General features: G+C 31.6%; 1 protein-coding gene across 1 annotated transcript in view; it reads left to right on the plus strand.

The window, feature by feature from the left end:
* LOC145269471 (uncharacterized) overlaps positions 1 to 22,166 on the plus strand; it is a 38,436-nt gene extending 16,270 nt beyond the window's left edge. Inside the window, exons 4-7 of the mRNA XM_080125179.1 lie at positions 834 to 989; positions 3,014 to 3,153; positions 11,629 to 11,774; positions 22,042 to 22,166. Of these exons, the coding sequence (XP_079981305.1) occupies positions 834 to 989; positions 3,014 to 3,153; positions 11,629 to 11,774; positions 22,042 to 22,048 (449 nt within the window). The 3' untranslated portion in view covers positions 22,049 to 22,166. The remainder of the gene's footprint in view (positions 1 to 833; positions 990 to 3,013; positions 3,154 to 11,628; positions 11,775 to 22,041) is intronic.
* The last annotated feature ends 5,400 nt before the right edge of the window (positions 22,167 to 27,566 follow it).

A 27,566-nucleotide genomic window follows, 5' to 3' on the forward strand; every position in this document is an offset into this window, starting at 1 on the left:
AAGCCAGGAAGCGAGGCTGTGAAGAATAAGCATGTAGACGAAATGTAGACTTTTGTGAAGACCATTGCAGCTGTGAAGACATTACAGCTGAAATAAATTTATATTTTAAAAGTATAAAGTGTTCTGTGATTTCTCAAAAAACGGAAAAAATTGATTATGATGTTGGTCATTTCATGTTTCATCACGGAGCTCAGCAGTGAAGATAGAACTCTTGAAGAAAGAAAGGTATGAAACATATATTATTCTTCTTATAAAAAAAATGATACCTTACATAAATATGAATTGTAATATATATATATCCGTGTGATAACTCTCGGATACAACATGACTTAGTTTATACGTCGATATCATATCCTCTGGCTAAACAATAATACGTACAATTTATACGTTTATATCTGATCTCATTATAAGAAAAATATCTTCCACCTGACGATGTAATATGAATATTTTGGGCGCCAACCCACCTCCCTATACAACAGTAAACTGTTGCGGATTATCACTTTTCTGGTTCGGAACTACTTTAGGCTTGAGGCGAGTGGAAGCTGATTAGTGACACTGATACCATCCATCCTTGTACTGAACTTCTTCGTAACTCGAGTATTTTTTGTAGCGATTTCTCTACGGCAGGTGCTTTTAATCATAGTTTGTTCGTTTTCAAACTTTGCAACATAATGGCAAAACGAGTAGGAATCGAACACTTAAAAATCAAATATTTTCAATCGTCCGACAAAATCGCAAAGTAAAACTCGAGTTTTTTTTTGCACGAGATAATTTTTGAATGTTTTTAATTATTTTCTTTTTAGTTTTAATTATTATTTTTTTCTCTCTTTCAGTTCAGGGAACGGATTTTGTGTTTGTTGACGAAGGCCAAGTTATTGACAGGCGGACTGGAGAGAAGATGCCAGTCAATTTCCTCTTCAATCAGGGTCCCGATTGGCCAGAAGCCGCTGTTTATTCAAAAAGGACCAAAAAAGCATATTTATTTAAGAGTAAGTGTCCTCATATCATATGATCTTACGCGTATGGATTTTTTTTTACGCGTATGGATTTCGCAAAATATGAAATAACTATAATTATTTATATATAAAAATTTGTCTGTGAGTTCGTCCCCCTATGGACTCCAAAACGGATGGGCTGATTTTTATAAAATTTTACACGAAGGTACATCATGTGCTTGGCAGTGTATTCGGGATGTCTTCGATTCCTGTTATAGAGTGTTGTGTCATCAGTATATATACCCATCTCAGAGGCAATTTTGTCAGGGAGGTCATTAATGAATATTAGGGACAATAGAGGTCCGAAGATAGATCCCTGAGGCACTCCCGCATTTATATGATATTGTTTAGATGTACGACCGTCAATGACAACCTGGATTTTTCTCTTATCTAAGAAGGAATTAATTATGTTAAGTATTCTACCAGTGATATCGTATGATCTAATTTTCCTGAGGAGACCCTCATGCCATACCCTGTCAAAAGCCTTAGATATATCTAGAGCTACTTTTCTGTCCTCCTTCGCTTTGTCCAGTGAATGATATATACGTTCAGAGATTACAGTGACGATCTGCTGTGGAACGGGCTTGTCTAAATCCATATTTTTTGTCAGGCAGAAGGTTAGCATCTGTAAGGTGATGGACTAGAGCATGGTTAATTCGCAAAATATAAATAACTATAAATATATATATATATATATATATATATATATATATATATATATATATATATATATATAAATTTGTCTATGTGTCTGTGAGTTCGTCCCCGTGTAGACTCCAAAAACGGCTGGGCAACTTTTATGAAATTTTACACGAAGGTACATCATGTGCTTGGCTAAATCCATATTTTTTGTCAGGCAGAAGGTTAGCATCGGTAAAGTGATGGACTAGAGCATGGTTAATTCGCAAAATATAAATAACTGTATATATATATATATATATATATATATATATATATATATATATATATATATATATATATATATATATATATATATATAAATTTGTCTATGTGTCTGTGACTTCGTCCCCGTATGGACTCCAAAACGGCTGGGCAAATTTTTATGAAATTTTACACGAAGGTACATCATGTGCTTGGCAGTGTATTCGGGATGTCTTCGATAAGTATCGATTATCAATAATCGATTTAATCCGGTAGAAGAAATCTTCGATAAGTATCGATTATCGATAATCGATTTAATCCGGTAGAAGAAAGAACAGATAATTTTGACCATAATTAACACCTTACACAGCCTAACATCACGAGTGCATTTCAGGAGTTTTACTACCACACAAGTCAGACGCATAAATTTAACTATGGTTCTTTGATATGACAGGGGCGCGTTGCAAATGATTTTACGTTATTGAACATTCGCTTGCCATTGAAGTTATGCTGTCAATCACCATTGGTCTTCACTAGAATTTCAGTGGCAATAAGCCTCCCCAGTGTCCCAGTTCTCATCACACTCTTCAAACAGTGGCTCGGTGAGTGTTTTTTCCCCTCAGTCCTCCGATTCTCCTTGGCCTTTATCATGTGTTTGTTGCGCCGATCTATTCCAATATTGCACTTTTTTAATGGGAAAGGCTGAAGTTTTTTTTTAATGTTTTTTCAGCCCCCTCCCCGGTTTTCTTGGTTTACTGCGGGTTTTTTCTGTTTGCTTTATTTCTTTTGACGGTGTTACTAAGGTGTAGTATCTGTTCTTCAAATGCTGCACTTCAATTTCTTGTTCTATGTCAGTGAAGGAGCAATCCTTCACGACTGAAACATTTTTTTTTATTTTTGTTCCTTTTCTCTACGTTAAAAAACAACCCTGATGTCTAACTCTGTTTCGTGGGGGGGGGCATTGTAAATAGGTACCATTATTATCCGTGTGCTTCCTCTTCCTCCGTCTCTTTCCCGGTCCGTTTTCTTCTTCTTCTTCTTTTTCTTCATCTTTTTCTTCATCTTTTTCTGCATCATCTTTTTTCTTGTTCTATTTCTTCATCTTTTACGTTTTTTTTCTTATCTTTATTATTCAGATGACAACATATGGCAGTACGAATACGATATTAATGGAACATTCAATTTTAAGAGGACTATTTTAAATAACAACAGTGATAGTCACAACCCTGAATGTGGATTCCGGTACTTTGGTAGTAATATGCTATTTATCTATAAGGTTTGTAAATTGATTCATTCGTTTATATATATATATATATATATATATATATATATATATATATATATATATATATATATATATTTGTATATATACATTCTGTAAAAATATATTTTCTTATAATATATATCAGTCCTTATTTAAGAAGCTTAATGTAATTACAGAACAATATAGAGAATAAATAACAAAAAGTTATATTCCAAAATTCATGATGTTGACAATCTTATAATTTATTCCTTTAATTCAGTTGACTTATACAATTCTTGACAGTATCTGTTTCGTAGCGCAAAATCAATCACTTAATTATTATATCAATCAGTGAATCTATTTTGCCCTTAACTCATCAACTTATATAGGCCTAATGAATTTAAATAATGATAGAATATAGGATGGCAAAATATATCTAAATAAATATTTAATATGAACAATGATGATAAGTATGTTGATATATTTCACATAATTTTATTTTACCGTGGAGTGATAAAATAAAGCCAATAGAAAAGAGAATACATATACCCAGGGTGACCCAAAAGAACGGGTCCCAACTCTAATTAGGCCCTGTTTTTTAGTGTTTTCTGAATGAAATGAAACTTTGGTCATAACTAGTTTATTATATTCAAAACATCACATCAAAACACTAAGGTCTTTGACCTTTTTTTTCTCCGTTGACTGTAAAATGCCCAGAAAAACAATTGAATGTCCTCTGTGTTTTTTTTTGGGGGGGGGGGGTCACCCTGTATTATATAATTAGGAGTGAAGGCAGAATTAAATATTAAACTAGTATAGGGAATAGAAACGGATCATGATATTATTACGTAGTTTGATAGCAATGTTTATAGATGGTAAAGTTGAGTTTGTTAAGTAAGGTAATTTATGGATTAGAAAAACGAAATGGTAATAATCATGATATTAAAAATGTATTTACAGCAATTAGACTCCAGATATCGATCTAAAAATGAAATGTTTATGATACAACAAGTGATTATTTGATTGATAAGTTGTTCAAACTGTATAAACCAAATGGTTTAACTGTTAGAATTAATATAAAAACTGATGTTATAGTTATAATAAGATATATCTACTACAAATCTATGAAGATAAACTATATATCCTTATATATACATTCATTAAATTAACGTCTATAAATTCATTTTGGAATTAAGAGTTAGATAAAAAAAAATTAACTAAAGTATATAGGTGAGAGGGTTTAAAGTATAAGGAAAACCTGAGTTGGATGTGGTCTAGAATTTTATAGCTTAAACAATACTTATACATCTTATTAACAATAATAAAATCAGAATTAGTTGTAACTTAAATATACATTTATCTAATTATAATTAAAATAACATGTTATCAAAGTGAGAAACCCTGAAACATACTTATTAGAGAATTAGGATATATACTAGGATAAACAATCATTATACTAAAATAAGTTTGTATTCAATGCTTAAATATTAAATATAAAACATTTTGAACACAAATTGCATAGTCGGACTGACTTCCTCATCTTATTCTCACAAGGTTTCGCCCGTTTTGTCCTCCGGCCTTCGTCAGGTGTTTTGTATCGAACTGGGGAACCGTTTTGTTAGGAGTCTCGAACCCAACCCTTTATTAACACGGTACCCTCGTAATAATAAAGGGTTGGGTTCGAGACTCCTAACAAAACGGTTCCCCAGTTCGATACAAAACACCTGACGAAGGCCGGAGGGCAAAACGGCCGAAACGTTGTGACTATAACAACCAAGATGAGGAAGTCAGTCCGACAATCTCAATCAATGAAAACACCTCATCTCAAAAATACAGACAATTACCAACAAATTGCATAGGTTACCCAAAATTGTTGTTCCTCCGACAAAAGAAGGACCGGTAAATTCACCCTTGTCCGTTCGTCTGTTCGCACTTTTCTCAATAACTATGACTTGGATTTTTTTGAAAATTTGCACAAACATTAAACATGATATGAGTATAAAAGTAACAGAACGGATTTTCCGGGAAAACTTTGGTTGCCCCATAGTGGTGCCTTTTGGGTTTATATTTATATACCTTAAGGCCTTGCGAACTTTGGAGGCTAAATAGGGAGGGAGGTAAATGATGGATTTAGTCATTTCTTTTTTGCATGGTGTAGAACTCACACTAAAACGCACCGTTTGTTCATTTTTAGCAGGATTTGATGCCCCCTGGGGACTTTAGGGGCCAAATATTTATGAAAACTAGATGGTCGTATGTAGAATTCAGTAAAGTTTGTGAAATATAAAATTAAAAATATTACTTTCAATTTAAATAAAATGAATAAATAAATATTAAAGTAACTGTAAGTAACTAATTAATTAAAAATTCAACATTGTAGGATATGAATTATAACTTAATAACTTATGACTATAGATTTTTAATACTAACATTTTATATTGTAAAATTAATTAATTAATTTATAATTTCAATCGTTTTGAACGTTTTAACTAAAATTAAGTAAAGATATAAAAACTATATTAAAATTACTGATTAGTTGAATTTGGATGTCTATATGGTTAAATAAATATATATGGCTACTCTCTCAACTACTTAAACCTCTACTCTCCTCCTTCCCCGGACACGTCAGCAGTTCCGATGAAGTACTCTGCCGTCTAAACATCCTCCAACCATAACAACTAAAACAAGGTAAATACGCCTTTAGCATCGATTTATTTGCCCTCTACACCACAGTACCTGCACACCCAGCAGTAGATCAAATCACCGACCACATCTCCTCCTGCAACTTACACTGCTTCAGCCTCACTCCCTCAGACATCCACAAACACTTACTTATAATAGTAGACAACACATACTTTACCTACCAACGCCAAACATACAGACAAATTACAGGACTGCCCATGGGTTCCAGTCTCTCAGGAATACTGGCCATCTCGTACATAGACAGACTAGAACGCCGATCCTTCAACACGTGTTTCGGTCATGTTTCTCGCGAGATATGTCAATGATGTTCTGATCCTCACATCATCACGCGCCGATGCTGAGAACATCTACACCATATTCTCCGATATCGACCCACACATAGAATTCACCATAGAACACCCCAGCGATGACGGATCCCTATCACTCCTAGATTTCACCCTCAAAATATCAGACGAGGGGGCCGTCACTACTAAATTCTACCGAAAAGCAACCAGCCGGAGTATATTTGTACACTACAAGTCGACCCTCCCTACTAAGGCCATTATTGGATATGCAAGGAATGAGATCATCCGCATCCAAAAGTAAGCCTAAGTACAAGACAGAATGCACAAAATAGTTCCACCAGGTCATAGAGACAAACGGATAACCCAGCACCGTCATTAAACACCTCTGGAACACAAGAAAACGAGTAAGAAGCTTCCCCACCAATACCTGCTTCCTTAAAATGCCCATCTCAGCGACAAGATCATAACGGCTATCCGCAAGGCAATCAGAAGGGAGGGTCTTAATGTGCAACTATCCCACTCCGGACCATCCCTTAGACAGCAGCTTTCTAAACGCAAGCATAACGAGGACACACCACCATGCCCACTGACAAATTGCCCAGTATACCTCGCAACCATATGCCACCGCGCACATGTAGTCTACAAACTAGAATGCTCTGTCTGCGGAAAATTCTACGTGGGCAGCACCACAAGACCCCTACACATAAGAATCAAGGAACACACACAAACACAAGCATTATCATTCCACAAACACCTCAACACTTGCAGAAACATTAATATATCTATTAAAGTCGATATTTTTACCACAGAACGCAATATTGGTAATATTCGCATAAAGGAATCATTATTAATATCCAAATTACGCCCAGAACTCAACAACAGACTGGAGCTCGGATCATCATTCATTATATAACTTTACATCGGCTCCCACCAAAGACTTACCATTACAACCTTAGCCTATTAGAACAGGTACACCACAAGCCCCCCGTCCATATAAATTATATATAAAAAATAAAAGAAATTAAATAAATAAGTAAATAACAGCAATATATATATATATATATATATATATATATATATAAAATAATAATGATAAATAGTTAGCTGAAATAACATAAACAAACCCACCTATTCAAACCCAAATAAACACTAACAACAAACACAAATAAATTAATAAACAAATAATAATAAAGAATTAAATAGAAAAAAATGTTCCATCTATAACCACTTATAATTTTATTAAAATAAATAAATTAACAATTGCCAATCCAGCGCCCCCTTCCCAGCTACCTTCCTATTCCTGACGACCGCACCCCTAACCTAAACACCCCAACAGCCGACTGAGAGCGCCCATCCCGCACCCTCCCCTCCTCTCTCACATAACCCTTCCACTTCTCTCCTCCAAAAGCTAACCAGTACCAGCCTACTAGCGACTTATGTGACCTAGATACACCAAGTCATCCCACTGAATATGCTAGGATGTTAATAAATTAAACAAGTAAATGAATAATACAGCGCAGCAGAAAAAAATATAAAGACAACAAAATATAAAGAGAATATACAAAATTAAAAAAAGATTACGCTAAAGCAACAAGTTATAAACTAATATATATATATATACAAACAATTTTTATAAAGGAAAAGGAACAAAAAAAATGTTAAAACTCTTCCTTACATTTGCTCCGAAGCTCCACACAGCCATCCCATTTCCGCTCCATCATCTAGCATGTTTTGAATCGATCTGTTATGTCTACAATTTGAAAAGGGAATTTTTTTCCGAAATTAATGATGGATATTGTCGCAGACATAGCAAGTAAGACATTTGCATTTAATACAACTGAATAAATATATGTATATATAAAATATATGTATGTACTTATTGATTTGAAAATCGCCACTTTTCTTCGTCTTCTGTCAACAACAACGACTATATCTCATTTCTCGCATTGTGATAGCCTTCTAATTCTCAACTACATACCTATCCCACACAATGCTTCAAGCAAACTACATATCAATTATAAATAAATATAAATAAAATTTAATATAGCATCTGATTTGTTCCAACGGAGGCATCTTCTGCATGACTTTGCTAAGTAAATTTAATTGTTCATAACTACGATACCATGAAGTTTCCAGATCATATTTAAACTTAACAAAACATAAGTATAGTTCATGAATTGTATGATTTTAACAATTATAATTATAATGTTTGATAAGTTTGACTATATTAGCTAACAGAATTGAATTATGTATGGTTTTCAATTCAACTTAATTGTTTAGTTAGAGAACCGACCGTAATGATCGGTGGGTTTTTTTGTTTTTTTTTAGTTTAGTTAATTTCGTATATACAAACATGTATAATAGTTTATATGTTGATGCTATTTTCATAAGTGTGTATGCACAAATTAGAATTAATAAATTTCCTAATTATTAAATAGAAAATTTTGAAAATAGATTCATAAATTAATTAAAATTGTTCGTACGAATAGTTGGATTTAATGACTTTGTTTGATAAAAATTCAATGTGGCGGAATGGAAAAATGAAAAGGTACTTTCAGTTTATCTTCCAAGTTTTGGATTTTAATCATGTCAATCACATTTCAGTTCCTTTTGAAGGATTGATTGTTGCTATTTCTTCTGATGAGTTAAGGGTATAATATATTAACTGATTGATATAAGAATATAGTGATTAATTTTGTGCTACGAAACAGATACTGTCAAGAATTGTAAGTGTCAACTGAATTAAAGTGATAAATTATAAGATGGTCAACATCATGAGAATGTAACCTTTTGATATTTATTCTCTCTTTCTCTCTCTCTCCCTCTCTCTCTCCCTCTCTCTCTCTCTCTCTCTCTCTCTCTCTATATATATATATATATATATATATATATATATATATATATATATACTTGCAAAACCCAAGACAACAAGGACAAAATACATCGTATTTGTATTTTTTCGAATATTAAAATTGTTTCGACATCAAACAATTTAAAACGTTATCTTGTTTAAAAAATTTCGATGTTGAAATCTCGTCAGACTTGTTGAAAACATTACCAGGTTAATACATATCTGAACATGTTTTCATCCTGTTATTAACGGTACCAAGCAGTGGGACCGTCTCATTGTGTTTTGATAAATCCTCTTCCGGTATTGATAATTTTTTTTAGGGGGGGGGGGCTATTTTCGTATTGCAGTTTTAAATTACGATGAAAATTGCTAAACTCAAACTGTCTTGAATCCGGGCATGATGCTGAATTAATTAGATCTTTAGTTTATTAATTAATTAGTTTATTAATTGATTAGTTTATTAATTAATTAGTTTTTGTGTTTATTTGTTTCTCAACTTCAAGTATATATATATATATATATATATATATATATATATATATATATATACACACTCATATGAATTATTTTGTGCGTGTATGTGTGAATTGATATTCATATTAAACCCTTTTTCTATTTATTTAAAATGAAAATATAACTTTGTTATATATGGATTTTGGAATTGCAAACGATCTAACTAATTAGCATATTCTTTTAAACATTACTTTTAATTAATTCCTTATTAGTTTTTTTTCGTTTTTTATGGGATGATCACTCTTAGTTACCTATTACGTGTAATTATATTCAACATAATTTATACTTTTTTCGAATTGTTACAAATTGTTTCGACATCAACTAGACAATTTAACACTTTATATTGTTCCCAAAATCTTCAAGGTTGGCATCTCATCAGACTCATCGAAACAAATATAAGGTAAATAAGTATCTGAAAATGTTTTCATCCTGTTACTAACGGTATCAAACAGTCTTGTCATCTTTTGATAAATCCTCTTCCGGTGTTTATCAAATTTGGGGGTGGGGGTAATTTTCGTATTTCTGTTTAAAATTACATCGTGTTTTGATTTTTGATTGTTTTTTGGAATTATATGTGATTGCTTGATTACAGAAATGTTAATCATGGTGCTTAATATTGAAGTCCATTTACCCGGTTTATTTTTTTATCGAGATATGTACATTGCCACTGGCAATTTTAATATATTAAATCCGCATGAACTAAGCGTATCTTACGACCGTGCAACGCCGAGCAGCCTGCTAGTATTTACTTATACAACCACATATATAATTTATATGATTTTTATTGTCAGTATTTACTTCAACGTTGGTTAATACATGAAAAAGCTTGGTTTTATATTAAAATATAGCTATGCCCGTCGAAGACTTTGTGTTTTGCTGCAATGTCGAGTTCATCAGGCTTCTTCTACCGTTCATTTTCTGTGAGATTCATCTATGTTATTTCAACAGTTTATTTGATAATGCGAACGTTTAAGACAAGCACTGTACATTATATACAAGATCTATGTTTTTATTAGCGATTCTGTTGTATTTAATGGTTACGCTGACTTAAGTTCTGTTTTGGGAGGTACTTTTTAGTATTAATTTTATTTTATTAAATATTGAAATATTTTCTTTATTTAAATATTTCTCAAATATTTCTTACGTGCACAAAAGATATTCATCTGTCGTCAGAATGGCTTAACTTTTAACAAGGATCGGAGCAAGTTCAAACAGTGAATGCGGTTTTATTACTTTACAAATTTATGTCTTTTATTAATTAACGAATTTGTATTTTTTTTATTAATTCACGAATTTGTGTTTTTGTTCATTTTATTAATTTACGCATTTGTATTTTTTATTAATTCAAGAATTTCTGGGGGGGTTTAATTCACGAATTTGTTTTTTTTTTTATTAATTCACGAATTTGTGGGCCTTGTTCATTTTATTAATTTACGAATTTTTTTATGGTTTCTCTTAATTAATGAATTTCTGTTTTTTTAGTTTTTTATTTACGAATTTTTCTTTTTATTAATTGACGAATTTGTATTTTTTCATTCTTTTTATTAATTAATGAATTTGTGTTCTTTTTGTTTTTATTAATTTACGAATTTGTGTTTTTTTGTTTTTTATTAATTTACGAATTTGTTTTTGCTTTTCCAATTGTTTACGAATTTTATTTTTTTGTTTTTTTTATTAATTTACGAATTTATTTTTATTTTATTTATTACTTTACGGATTTGTGTTTTTTTATTAATTAAAAATTTGTGTTTTATTTTATTAATTTACAAATTTGTGTTTTTTATTATTAATTTACGAATTTGTGTTTTTATTAATTTACGAATTTGTGTTTTTGTTATTAATTTACGAATATTTGCTTTTTTTATGAATTTACGAATTTGTGTTTTTCCTTATTAATTTACGAATTTGTATTATTTTGTCTTTTTAATTTATGAATTTGTGTTGTTTTTATTAATTTACGAACTTGTGTTTTTTGTTCTTTTTATTAATTTGATAATCTGTGTTTTTGGGGTTTTTTAAATTAATTTACGAATTTGTGTTTTTTATTAATTTACGAATTTATGTCTGTTGGGTTTGTTTTTTATTAATTTACGAATTTTGCTTTTATTAATAAAAAAAATTGTGTGTTTTCCTTTTTCGTTTTTGGCTTTTTTGCAGGATAGATATTTCTTCAAAATAATTACGTCCTCGTGGTATAATTTTGTGCAGCCTAAGAGAAGAAGACTTGGGTTTTTTTCATCCAGCAAAAGCATCGACGCGGCCATTACAACTGATGACAAAATATACTTCCTCACGAAAGACGAGTAAGTTTCTACCGATGTACACATTTATGTGAACCCTCATATATATATATATATATATATATATATATATATATATATATATATATATATATGCGAATACTCTAGATTGTCATTATACTAACCCGAATTAATTCCCTTTCCTTCTCATGGAATTGTTTGGTGACCTTGAAGTAGAGGCTCAGCAGTTGGAGCAAAAGTCGACTTCGTGACTGGCTTCGAATCCCATGACCGGTAGGAATTGTTACTAAGCATGAAACCCTAGTATCTTTAGATATAAATGAATAATTATCATTTCATTATAAGTATCGAGCCCCTGTAAGCATACTTAAGTATCGGTAATGTCCGCAGAATTATAATTAAGGCAGTCACCTAGCGTTTATGCAATGTTTACGAGTGCCACTCGTTCGAACACTCTAGATTGTCATTATACTCGCGTTTAATACTTCTTAATTCCCTTTTCTTTATTGTGGCAATTTTTTACTGAGGTAGGTGCTCAACAGATAGGGCAAAATCCTGCTTCAGTGCTGGTTTCGAATCGTATGACCGGCAGGAATTGTTACTCTACTCTGATGATTGCGTAAGCATGAAACAGTAGTAATTGTAGGTATAAATGAATAATTATTTAATTATATATTTATGTGTATATGAAAGTACGAGGTGTGTATTCGTGATATAATTGTTGTTTACATTTAAAAAAACAACAAATTAATATTTGTTTATTTTACATAATATTGCGTTGTAATTTGGCTTATAAACATATTTCACACGTATTTTATTTTAAAACATAAACAACGCTTATATGATGAAAAAAAACATGAACAATACCAGTCCTAGGGTAGATAAAACAAATAATACATAGAGATGAAAGATTCCTCTCCCCTAAGAATAAAACATATGTTCAATATCTGCTTTTGTTTTTTCATTGTTTATACGGTCCCGAGCAACGCCGGGTAGCCCTGCTTTTCATGTCAGGCGTAGGAAGTGTAAACTTTCAGCATTAGAAAATATCACGGCAGACGAATAACACATCGACGTTATATCAACTTTTTCTTTCGTTTGTCACCATGACGAGAAAAAATGTATGAAATTCTGAAGATGGCGTATATCGCTGAAATACTACTTTTAGGCAAATAAATATATGTTTATTTTACATAATATTACCCTGTAATAAACGTATTTAAATTTCATAGTATTTTATTGTGTGTGTATATCTATTTGGATTGAGCACTTTTTTTTTCAGCCGACGCGCATTTCAGCGAAGCCCACTATTTATTTGTTTGTAAACAAATGATGGTTTGAGCACTGTCTGCGACGGGCGAGTGTGAATTTTATATACACTCGAGGAGAAATATTTATGTGGTCTGATGGTTAAAGCTGTCGACTGTCAACGCGACGGTTTAGGTTCGATCCACGGCTGGGGAGACGTGTATGTCTAGCCGTACTGATGAGTTTTGATACAACGAAATAGTACTGTATGGAGATTATATATATATATATATATATATATATATATATATATATATATATATATATATATATTAAACTATCTGTAACCCGTATGTCAGTATATGTTATAGCTAGTTATGGAATAGTGAGTATATTAATTATGCCAAGCGTATGTGGGCACAACAATGGCCGCCACTTATAAAATAAATAATTACATTGCTTAATATCTGAAAAAACTACTTATTTGCGGAAAATTTAAATGCGATATTCGTTTTCAGTATACTCAAGAACTTGCAAAAGTCGTCATTTTAAAAGAAAATGTTCAGGTGGAAAATAAATAAAAATTTACTAAAACTTTTATTTTTATATTTGTTTTTTTTTTAAGGCTACATTATATACAATGTTGGTCATCCGTACCTTAAAATTTATCAGACGTCACTTCCACCGACTGGCTTTGTTTACTAAGAACTGCGGCTCTTAACGAACGCTAGCATTACATAAAGCACTATATAACTTTTGTCCGTTTTTACAGGCTAAAAAGTCTATTGTTTTCATAATCTTCAAAGTATTATTAAACATTTGAAAGTAATTTTAAGGGTTTTAAACTGCTAATTACGGAACTTAATGCAATAAAAATACATAAAATAGTTTAAATCGTAAAAAACTAAAGCAAACACATAGAAAAGTAACAGCTATTGCGTTTGGTAACAGCTATAGCGAGAAATAAAACGGAACTGAAATAGGATTTACCGGTTAAATGGTGTTAATTTCTTTATTTTTTCTTAACCGACGGGTTAACAGTTAGATGTCATTTTCATTGCCTTTGGTAACAGTTACTTATTGTAGGATTTTTTATTATATTCCATTTTTTTTTAAATAGATGCTATTATCTGCTGATAGCACATTGGTTTCTTTTCATTAACACGGTTTCAATAACTAGGCAAGCTGATCTGAGTGTTACATATATATATATATATATATATATATATAGAGAGAGAGAGAGAGAGAGAGAGAGAGAGAGAGAGAGACCCGAATACTCTCTCTCTCTCTCTCTCTCTATATATATATATATATATATATATATATGATTGCAACGTATTGTCAGACGATTGCCAATCCCTCAGACATTTAAAATCCATGAGCACAAATGCCTGAGGGAGTATCTATACACAGATGATGTTACAGAGTCTTAGCTTTGTACGACAGCTAAGTCTCTCTCTTGGTTCAAAATGTTGAGATTAAGCAACAAGCAAGAGCAAGATAGCCAGCAACAAATTAAACTGCAGACCAGCTTAATGCGGGTAATGGTCTTCCGCTTTATGGTTTTTTAAATCAGAGATTTGCTTCTCCTAGAAAGGTTGCCTTCACCACGGCTTACGGGAGCCCTGTCCACCCCAATATACATATACACACACACAAATATACACGGTGCTAGTTGGCCGTTGACCCAGAAAAAAGTTCATTCGCCATATATATATATATATATATATATATATATATATATATATATATATATATATGTATATGTATATATAGATAGATATAGATATAGATATATAGATATATATATAGTCTTATTTGTAGTCTTATTTATAGTATTCCGAATTTTACTGTGTTTATATGATTGAAAATTCAGTGATCGTTCATATACCAATAAATTTTAAGCCAAAAACGGATGACTTAAACTGTAAGCTACAAAATACAGTATTTCATAATTGAGCATTCATATATTGTTTTAACAAAAACCAAGGCATCAAAGAATGGATGGATATCAACAAATAATGTATTTCAACGTTAGTTACAATTGTTTCAAGACTATTCGAACAAATTCAAACATTATGTCATTTGAAAATTTTCACAAAAAAAATAAAAAAAAACAGTTTAACAATAAAACATTATGGAAACCATTTCCATTATAAGGAAAAGAAAACAATCGAAAATATTTTACCTATATGTCATCTTTCCAAAGTTTTTTTTTTAAAAGATTTATATGCTTACCTATTTTCGTCTCTCCATTTAAAAAAAAAATTTTTTCCAACAAATTATCATGCAGTATTATCACTCATTACCTATGTCCACTTAATATGTTTTATTAATACTATTCATTGATTTCTTAAATTAAATTTCTTTATTTCTTTATTTAATTTACATTATTTTTTCTAATCCGAACTAATCAAATAAGTTATATTGTTGCGATTCTATGTTAGTTTCGTATCTAGAATTTGCTTTGTTTATTTACAAAAAATACCGGCTTACCTACTTATGTGATTTAAAAAAAAACGGATTTTGTTTAAAACTTATTAAATAAGGAAAGAGAGTTTAATATTACTCTATACTTACTTTATTCTCATTCTTCATTTTAAATTAAGGATCTCAATTTATTTTTATTTTTATTTTCTTTCGTTCCTTCTTATAAAGATTTACGAATATCGGATATCTTAGATGTAGAAAGAGGGGTGACTCTGTACGTTAGAAATTTTAAAGTATAAGTTACTAAAATCCTAATATGTATCCATAACGTTAAAAGGGAGGTAACTCAAGCAATTCGATATTTTTATGTTTGTGCAGGTTTCTAAGTTTGGTAAATTCCGAATATGCATTTATGATTTATTTATTAATTAAACAAAACCAATTAAATCTAGGCTAACATATTCAAAATATAAGTTTTTAATGCATATTTTAACCATGATACTGATTTTATTACCAAAGATTTAACCTACGTCTGCCATACATAACCTCAGAAAATTATGAAAAGTTTCAGTACCAGTGCAAATTTTTAATCGGACGCTCAGCTTTTCCCGGAACAAGACGTTAACTGCCGGACTATGCCAAGTGTGTCCGATGTTCAAATCTTAACAACAGTACGAAACAGAAAAATTGAATTGTAAAAAAACAAAAAAAATGCCCTACCGTAATTTTTTTTTTTTAATAATAAACATTTTTATGCGGGGTTAACATAATTATGTTTTTGTATTATTGGTTTTAATTTTTGCTAGATAATGTTCATTTAGTTGTTTAGAACTTTTGACCGGGATCATCGATATTTTCTATCAATCATGGCTCGGGCTGGACCGACTAGCATTGGATTAAGCTGAGCGAACTGACAGACGCAGACGAGTTTTAAAACAAATAAATCGGAATAAACAAAAAATACAATGAATAAAAATTAACAAAATACTTATCATAAATTTATTTTTTCAAGTAAAGTTTCATTTGTATGTATTAATTCTTTTTTCTTTTCAATTTTTTTATTCAACAAAAGTTTTTATTTTTTCTTTCAAGACAAAAATGAATGTTTTAACCGAAAAATGTTAGGTGAACTTAGAGTTATACTTTTTTTTTTCAAAATCTAATATTTGGAGGCAGGGGAGGTCACTAAAATCTGCAGTAAACGCTATTTTTGTCATCAGAAGTTATTTGTTTAATAGGAAAATGTGAATGATTTTTTAATCGTAAATTGCTAGGTAAAAGTACAGATTATTTCAAGAAAACTTGCACTTTTTGACAAGTGTTTTTTCTCCACAGGAATTCAATTAAATATTTACCGCATTCTTTCCTGTATCACTTGTTTGATTTCTTCCACATCGTTCGACGGGATTTGTTGTCTTCGTCGCGAGGTTTACAAAATAGAAACTATGCTGAACAATCAGGTGGTAGAATCCTTCTCCTCAATTTGTTTACAGGCAATCCAAGAAAATTTTAAATGGTTTGTCTCGTCGTCTCAGTAGCTTATGGAACCACCGTTTACAATGATGCATCTAACCCCAGATGTAATGACATGCTTTTTGATATCCGATTAATTTTTGGGGACAGACAAATACTCCGGCCGTTTGTAGTTGTTTGTCTAACATTAATACATTACTAGTGCAGTTAGTCTCTTTGCATTCCATGTATCATCTTCTGTTTGTGTTGTTTACGAAAGAAGATGATCTGTAAATTGTTGATTTAAAAAATCATATATATATATATATATATATATATATATATATATATATATATATATATATATGTGTGTGTGTGTATATATATATATATATATATATATATATATATATATATATACATTCCTGAACTTCTGGACGCATGTAATAATTGTTCTGCCATATATATATATATATATATATATATATATATATATATATATATATATATGCATATATATGTATATATATGTCTATATATATGTATATATATATGTATATATATATGTATATATGTATATATGCATATATATGTATATATGTATATATGTATATATATGTATATATATGTATATATATATGTATATATACGTGTATATATATGTATATATATGTATATATATATGTATATATATAAATACATATGTATATATATACATATATATATGTATATATACATATATGTATATATATGTATATATATATATTTATATATATATATACATATATATATATACTTTATTCATGTTGAATTTTTTATCCATGTTGAATTCACCTGTTCATAACAACAATCATCATCGTCGTAATGAACGTTGAGGATTTGTGCCGTTATGAACGCGTTTTCATTTTAAAAACTGTACAACCGGCGAAACGAACGTCTGTCTATTCTATTTTCTGTGTATTTCGATTGTTTTACTCTTTTATTCATGTTGAATTCCCATATTCGTAACAACCATCATTATCGTCGTAATGAACGTTGAGGAATTGTGCAGTTATGAACGCATGTTCAATTTCAAAAGCTGTACTAGCGGCGAAGCGAACGTCTGTCTATTCTATGTGCTGTGTATTTCGATTGTTTTACTCTTTTATTCATGTTGAATTCACCTATTCATAACAACCATCATCATCGTCGTAATGAACGTTGAGGATTTGTGCCGGTAGGCATTTGTCTATAAAAAATTGTCCGTGGTGATGGAAAAATTGTCACGCGTGTATCCGTGAACTTCTGGAAGCATGTAATAATTGTTCTGCCATCATTCTATATATGCATGTATGTATGTATGTATGTATGTATGTATGTTAATATAAGTAATTGTTTATGTATCTGTATGTATAGCTATTTCTATTTAGAAACAAAACAGCCCCTCTCCCCGACTCAAAAAAGCAAATCAAAAAAGCTCCCCTTCTAAAAGAAGCAAATTGGAAATTTCCTTTTTATTACGAAAAAAAAGCCAGTGAAGAAGTGGCTTTAAAAAAAATGAAAAAAAAACGCATATTACACACGCGTTTAACTAAAAAAAAACTTCGATCGTTCGGGCACTCGCTGCTATTTTTATTGAAACAAAAGTTGTTTTGATTTATGTTTATTTATTTAATTTTTGGGGAAGGGGAGTTTTCTTTTTAACGCACGGACAACAAAAAGTGCTCAATATTCGAAAAATAGTTTCTTCTCTTCTGCCGAAATAGAGTATCACGTACTTCTTTTGTTGAACGATTGTACATGTTTTTATCCGTTCTTTTATTTTTGCAATTGTTGCCCATGGTGAAAATGATAAATATTCTTAGGTGTAGTCAAACGAAACTGTGTGCCAACCTGGGCAATGCCGGGTATTTATGCTAACATATATAACGTATGCATTTTGTTTTAAATATCTTTTTTTTAAATCTGGACTAATCACTACGATATATTGTTTTGATTCTATGTTAGTTTCGTATCTGGAATTTGCTTTGTTTATTTACAAAAATATCGACTAACCTATGTATGTGATTACAAAAACAGTTTTAGTTTAAAACTTATTCAATAAACACAAAAATATCTCATATACTACTTTATAATTTTTATTTTGAATTATTTCGAAACAATATTAATTTTCTTTGAGTATATTAACAATAGTAAATTTAGAAGAATTTTATTTAGGTTTTAATACGAAACTAAATTTGAATTTAATACATTTTATTTACGTTTTTATTATTTCAATATATATATTTCTTATGAGCTAAAAATATGTTCGGCGTTAACTATATTATTACAATGAATAAATTATTAATATATATATAAATACATTTCTATAGAAATATATTTATTTCCTAATAATAAATACCAATCCATATTTAATAAGCTCAATATGATTACACAGCAATATAATGAATAAATGACAAAAGCCTATAATCCAAATTTCATGATGTTGACCATCTTATAATTTACTATTTTATATATGCTCTATTGTAATATTAAACATAGATTGAGCTTCTAAACAAAAAGTATTGGTGTGCGCAAAAAGTGAAATATAATTGAAAGAACATATTTTACCCAAATCACACACACCTATATATATATATATATATATATATATATATATATATATATATATATATATATATATATATATATGGGGGTGCGTGTGCGTGTGATTAAGTTTACCAAAGTAATCCAAAATTGCAAACTTAAAGTATATTATAAATATTTAAGACATTTACAAATTAATCCTAATCAGATGTGTAAAAGCTCAATAAAACCAAATAGGAAATAGAGCTTATCATAAGTAAAAAGAATGAATAAAAAGAGTTAAAAACATATTTAATTTTCAAAAAGAAAACACAAATTAAACGGATTGTCCTTTATCAGCGGAGTTTCGAAGAAATACTTTCCTTCTCATCAGAGGGTATTAATTAGCAAAATGTGGAATCGGATTTTACTTGCAAAGTATTTAGTGAAACTACAAGTAAGCGATAGAGCTTATTTGGTAAAAAAAATAGTGAAGCAGAGGGGATGGGGATAAAAAGAAAATGATTTCACGTCAATGGATTGTCTGGTGAATGGATTGTCTGGTGATTGATATATATATATATATACATCTCCAACACATTTGAAAATAATTTCTGACGAGGACGCATCACAGACCGTCTGAAACGCGTGTAAACGATTTCAATGATTTAAAAACATTATTACAATGATCCAAACATAATTCTCAAGGAAAAACCAAGACATGGAATAATAAAATAATGTTAAAAAATACACATTGTGTGTGACTACTCCCTTATTTAAATATATATATATATATATATATATATATATATATATATATATATATATATATATATATATATACAGGGTGTCTTAAAAGAAGCTGACGAGTTTTAAATTTGATTAACTTCCTCCCTATTTAAGGTAGGCTTACTAATTTTCATATGTAAGTAGATGTGCCTCTGCGTGATTTTTTAGATATTGTAAAATAGCATAGTTTTTTGTTCTAATTTTATTTATACAACTTAGTCTAGAGTGTTTTTCACAAGGTCTAATTTTAGTTATGAAAAATGATGTTACCCAAATGTCAACTATTTTTATTTTCACACTCTTGTGCTCTCTGCAGGACATTGTCCAGCACATCACTTAATGTTTCAGGGCTTATGGCCCAAATTTCCTCCTCTATATTGTTTTTAAGGGTATTTATTGTGGCTAGTTTTATTGCATTGGGAGTAGGGAACTTTGTTGTATTGAAGTTTCGTCAAAATTCTTTTTGAGCTTCTGATATTGACTCATTCAACCGAAAATACGACTCTACGTTAAGTATCCGCTCCTCAGTAGTTTAATGAATCATGATGACCTTGGAAGGGTTACTCTAGGGATCTACAAAAATAAAAGAAAAATATGAAAATTAAGAAAGTTATAAATTTGTTTTAACCATCATCTTCTTTTGGGATACGCTGAATATATATATATATATATATATGCATATATATATATATGTGTGTGTGTGTGTGTGTGTGTGTGTGTGTGTGTGTGTGTGTGTGTGTGTGTGTGTGTGTGTGTGTGTGGTAAAAGTATGATCACACACTATAGAAGACACTTATTTTGAATGAGAAATTTGAAAACATTAAAGTGTAAGAAATAATCAAAAATCATTTTATTTTACTTTTTTAGCGATTGGCGATCTTTACTTGGGGAGCTACACGTCCCACGTCTGAGACGCTCCCTTCTGGGAGAGGAGACCTCTTTCAGATCACTTTATTTTGTTGGCCTCCTAAATCCAATTCCGACTATTTTCTCAGCTAACTAGAACACATGATCGCATGCACGTACTTCCGGATCAGCTATCAGACACTCTTCCGGTGCAATTGATCCGTCACCGCGTTTTATGTGACTTTGACATGTTTTAACAATATATCAAAACACAGCTCACCTCCCCATTCACCACGCCAGTGAGATAGATAGATCGAATAAATAGATAAAAGAGAGAGAGATAAATATATTAATAATACACATAGATATAATAGATAGATCCACAGACAGATAAATAACAAACAATTTCTTGCGTTCCCAACTACATAATAAGTATATACACTTATTATTATATGGGCAGTAAATGACCCTCCCGACAAAATTGCATCTGAGATGGGTATATATCCTTATGACACCACGCTCTTTAACAGGCACAACAGGAAAACAAATGAACACATATCTAAGGAAATGGCAGGAACACTAGAGGATGACGTCCAATCTGTAGTGGAATGGGGACACAAATGGATGGTCACGTTCAATGCTGCCAACAATAAACTTGTTTTCTTCAATAATTACAAGAAACCTTTTCTACCACCAATAGCAATGGCCAAAGATTCATTATCTGAAAATACTTCTTTTAAACTCCTCGCCCTAAGACTCACAGGAAACATGAGTTGGAACAATAATATTGTGGGCCTTGCCAAGACCGCTGCGAAGAAGGTAGGCTCTCTCTACCGTGCTAGAAAGCTACTAATACTCGAAAGTATCCTGTACCTCTATAAGGCCACTATTCGCCCAAAAGTCCCATGACACTCTATTTTTAATATTTTAATGCTGTTAAATATGATTGATTTTAATATTCTAATGTTGTTAAAACAATTTATTTCATTTATTTTTTCAGGTTATGACTGACATCATATGCCAACATGATTAGAAACTGGTTCATTCCCAAGTTAATAGAACTTGGTATTAAGGATCGTGTATGGCTACAGCAAGGTGGTGCACCCGCACATTATGAACTTCCTGTGAGAGCGCTGCTAAATGCAGAGTTTCCTGATCGATGGATTGGGCGCGGATCAAATTCTTTTGCTTGGCCACCACGAAACCCCGACTTGACCACTCCAGACAACTCATTATGGGGTTTAATTAAAGGTCAAGTTTCTGGTATTAGATACGAAACCATTGATCAGCTAAAGCATGCGATTATTGCAGCTTTTGCTAGCGTATCAAGGAATTCTCTAAAAAAAAAATGGCACAAAGAACCTGGAGGCGAATGGAATTGTGCAAGAACAACGAGGGCCAACATACTGATCCCCTAGACCACTAAATTACTCTAGATTACTCTAGTTGTTTTCTGCTTTGTTTCTAATAAAGTTCTCTTTTTTTGTTGAATATATATGTTTTCTGTGTGATTCATTAAAAAATACTGTGTTTTATTAAAAATACATGTATAGTGTCCTGGGACTTTTCGGCCACCCTGTATGTACTACTGTTGTCACATTTGGGCTGGTGAATCTGCTACTAGTCTCTCGCTCCTAGACAAGGTCCAAAAGAGAGTCTCCAACCTGATAGGTCTTGAACTGTCATCTAAGCATCAGCCTCTGTCCCATCGACGAAATGTAGCATCCCTCTGTCTGTTCTGTAAGTATTTTAATGGCGAATACTCTCACGAACTGCAAACACTTGTGCCCCCATGACGTAAATACCCTAGACAAACGCGACAAGCAGCTAAATCCTACCCCTAGATCCCTAGATGTAAGAGAGCTTTCTGTTCCAGTAGTTTCTTCCCCAGAACCGTTAGACTTTGGAATTCCATTCCGGGTCCCTGCTTCCTCAACTGTACTGACATGCAGAAGTTTAACTGTAACGTAAACCGACATCCTGCTGCCCAACTCCCTACATAGTAGCCCCGTACCTTATCCCCGATAGTAGCCCTTTACACCAAAGTGGCAATGTGCCTTGTTTGGGGTCAAAATGTGATAAAAAATAAAATAAATAAAAAAGCTATATAACAATAAGGGACGTCTATTGTTCCATATTTGTAATTGACGACATTGTTCCTTTATTCGGACTGCTAGAATTTTTTTAATCCTACCTGCGTTCTACTCTCATGGCTATATTAATATTACAGAAGTTTAAGTGAGCTGTGAACAAACACCTCGCTAATTAAACTCATCCGGCAGCCTCTATACATATATCCGAAGCAGTCGCCTCTTACGTATTAGTTATTTGTGAAAAGATATCATGCTGGGTAACTGTGCATATATAGTTATTTGTGAAAAGATATCATGCTGGGTAACTGTGCATATATAGTTATTTGTGAAAAGATATCATGCTGGGTAACTGTGCATATATAGTTATTTGTGAAAAGATATCATGCTGGGTAACTGTGCATATATAGTTATTTGTGAAAAGATATCATGCTGGGTAACTGTGCATATATAGTTATTTGCGAAAAGATATCATGCTGGGTAACTGTGCATATATAGTTATTTGTGAAAAGATATCATGCTGGGTAACTGTGCATATATAGTTATTTGTGAAAAGATATCATGCTGGGTAACTGTGCATATATAGTTATTTGTGAAAAGATATCATGCTGGGTAACTGTGCATATATAGTTATTTGTGAAAAGATATCATGCTGGGTAACTGTGCATATATAGTTATTTGCGAAAAGATATCATGCTGGGTAACTGTGCATATATAGTTATTTGTGAAAAGATATCATGCTGGGTAACTGTGCATATATAGTTATTTGTGAAAAGATATCATGCTGGGTAACTGTGCATATATAGTTATTTGCGAAAAGATATCATGCTGGGTAACTGTGCATATATAGTTATTTGTGAAAAGATATCATGCTGGGTAACTGTGCATATATAGTTATTTGTGAAAAGATATCATGCTGGGTAACTGTGCATATATAGTTATTTGTGAAAAGATATCATGCTGGGTAACTGTGCATATATAGTTATTTGTGAAAAGATATCATGCTGGGTAACTGTGCATATATAGTTATTTGTGAAAAGATATCATGCTGGGTAACTGTGCATATATAGTTATTTGTGCAAAGATATCATGCTGGGTAACTGTGCATATATAGTTATTTGTGAAAAGATATCATGCTGGGTAACTGTGCATATATAGTTATTTGTGAAAAGATATCATGCTGGGTAACTGTGCATATATAGTTATTTGTGAAAAGATATCATGCTGGGTAACTGTGCATATATAGTTATTTGTGCAAAGATATCATGCTGGGTAACTGTGCATATATAGTTATTTGTGCAAAGATATCATGCTGGGTAACTGTGCATATATAGTTATTTGTGAAAAGATATCATGCTGGGTAACTGTGCATATATAGTTATTTGTGAAAAGATATCATGCTGGGTAACTGTGCATATATAGTTATTTGTGAAAAGATATCATGCTGGGTAACTGTGCATATATAGTTATTTGTGAAAAGATATCACGCTGGGTAACTGTGCATATATAGTTATTTGTGAAAAGATATCATGCTGGGTAACTGTGCATATATAGTTATTTGTGAAAAGATATCATGCTGGGTAACTGTGCATATATAGTTATTTGTGAAAAGATATCATGCTGGGTAACTGTGCATATATAGTTATTTGTGAAAAGATATCATGCTGGGTAACTGTGCATATATAGTTATTTGTGAAAAGATATCATGCTGGGTAACTGTGCATATATAGTTATTTGTGAAAAGATATCATGCTGGGTAACTGTGCATATATAGTTATTTGCGAAAAGATATCATGCTGGGTAACTGTGCATATATAGTTATTTGTGAAAAGATATCATGCTGGGTAACTGTGCATATATAGTTATTTGTGAAAAGATATCATGCTGGGTAACTGTGCATATATAGTTATTTGTGAAAAGATATCATGCTGGGTAACTGTGCATATATAGTTATTTGTGAAAAGATATCATGCTGGGTAACTGTGCATATATAGTTATTTGTGAAAAGATATCATGCTGGGTAACTGTGCATATATAGTTATTTGTGCAAAGATATCATGCTGGGTAACTGTGCATATATAGTTATTTGTGAAAAGATATCATGCTGGGTAACTGTGCATATATAGTTATTTGTGAAAAGATATCATGCTGGGTAACTGTGCATATATAGTTATTTGTGAAAAGATATCATGCTGGGTAACTGTGCATATATAGTTATTTGTGCAAAGATATCATGCTGGGTAACTGTGCATATATAGTTATTTGTGAAAAGATATCATGCTGGGTAACTGTGCATATATAGTTATTTGTGAAAAGATATCATGCTGGGTAACTGTGCATATATAGTTATTTGTGAAAAGATATCATGCTGGGTAACTGTGCATATATAGTTATTTGTGAAAAGATATCATGCTGGGTAACTGTGCATATATAGTTATTTGTGAAAAGATATCACGCTGGGTAACTGTGCATATATAGTTATTTGTGAAAAGATATCATGCTTGGTAACTGTGCATATATAGTTATTTGTGAAAAGATATCATGCTGGGTAACTGTGCATATATAGTTATTTGTGAAAAGATATCATGCTGGGTAACTGTGCATATATAGTTATTTGTGAAAAGATATCATGCTGGGTAACTGTGCATATATAGTTATTTGTGAAAAGATATCATGCTGGGTAACTGTGCATATATAGTTATTTGTGAAAAGATATCATGCTGGGTAACTGTGCAGGGTTGCTAAGAAGTCACTAAAGGCTTGAAGATTATTTTGCCATTAATGTTTTTTTCTCTATTTCAGATAGTTTACAAATACTATTTTGGAAATTAATTTTGGATAAGTATAGCATTGAACATTGAACAACGCATGCAAGTTGTGAAATTGTTTTACCAAAATCAGGAAATGTCTTGGTGAAAACATTCTTTTGCTATGGCAATGTCAAATGGCCACCACGTTCGCCAGACTTGACTAGCCCCGACTTCTTCTTGTGGGGATATCTTAAAGAAAGAGTCCATGTTAACAAACCTAAAACTCTGTAAGAATTGAAGGAAAACATCAGGAACAAACTAAGGGAATTAAATATCAATTTAGAGATTCTGCGATATGTCATGAATAATGTTTTGGAAAGAGCACAAATATGCGAATCAGAAAATGGACAACATTTAAAAGACATTATCTCTCTATATATAAATAAAATAAACTCATTTTTTCCCGTGTGAGTTTGACCTTAGTAGAATTAAAAATCAAATATATAATGTGCACAAACTGCAGCACGGGATCTAAGGTGTGCTATAGGCCTATTACCTTTACACTTCCTCGATAATCGTACATTCCTATATTGTGAAATTGTTTTACCAAAATCAGGTAATGTCTTGGTGAAAACATCTCTTGCTATAGCAATGTCAAATTGCCACCATATTCGCCAGACTTAACTACACCCGACTTCTTTTTGTGGGGATATCTTAGAGAAAGAATCTACGTTAACAAATCCAAAAACCCTGCAAGAATTGAAGGAAAACATCAGGAACGAAATAAGGGAGTTAAACCGCAATCCAGGGATTACTTTTTAATATAAATAAAGATTATGTGAATTTTACATTTTTAATTTAATTTCACACACACACACACACACACACACACACACACACACACATATATATATATATCTCTTCTCTATATAAATAAAATGAACTCATTTTTTCCCGTCTGATTTTGACCTTAATAGGATTAAAAATCAAGATATTTCATGCAAATATAATATGCACAAACGGCAGAACAATATCTGAGGTGTGTTATAGGCTTATTATTTCTCAAATTCCTCGATAATCTTACATTTCTATACTTTTTCTGCTGAGAAGTCACGGCCAAAATCGGTTAAGATCAATGGAAGTGGTAAAATATTTTCTGTCTTATAAATTCCTCCTCCCCCTGCCACCACTTAACACCGTTTGGGGATCGTTCACAAGGAACAGTTGAGAAGAGAACACCGGTTTGGCTTCGTAGTTCTTTCATGTGAAGTTATTTAAAATCACTAAACTAAGCTGCAGTGCTCTGTGGCGTAGTGGTTAGCGTGCTGGACAATTCACATTATATTTTCACCTTCGCGCCGACTTACCGTAGTCGTTTATTTTCCTAAACAACTGGAATGGACTTTTCTTGGTGGCCGAACTGTTAACGTTGCAGATGTTTTTTTTTTGTTTTTTTTCACACTTTATTTTCCTACTTTTACTCATGACTCCGGGTTTGATCCTTCCTACTTACCTACCATAAAATCTTTTAAGACTCCCCCCCCGTCGCGGAAACAAACACTCGGGCAACGCCGGGTACCCCCGCTAGTATATATATATATATATATATATATATATATATATATATATATATATATATATAGAGAGAGAGAGAGAGAGAGAGAGAGAGAGAGCGTGTCGAAAAT

The sequence above is a fragment of the Euprymna scolopes genome, chromosome 45, assembly GCF_053919585.1.
Source record: "Euprymna scolopes isolate OS-2025 chromosome 45, ASM5391958v1, whole genome shotgun sequence".
NCBI lineage: Eukaryota > Metazoa > Mollusca > Cephalopoda > Sepiida > Sepiolidae > Euprymna > Euprymna scolopes.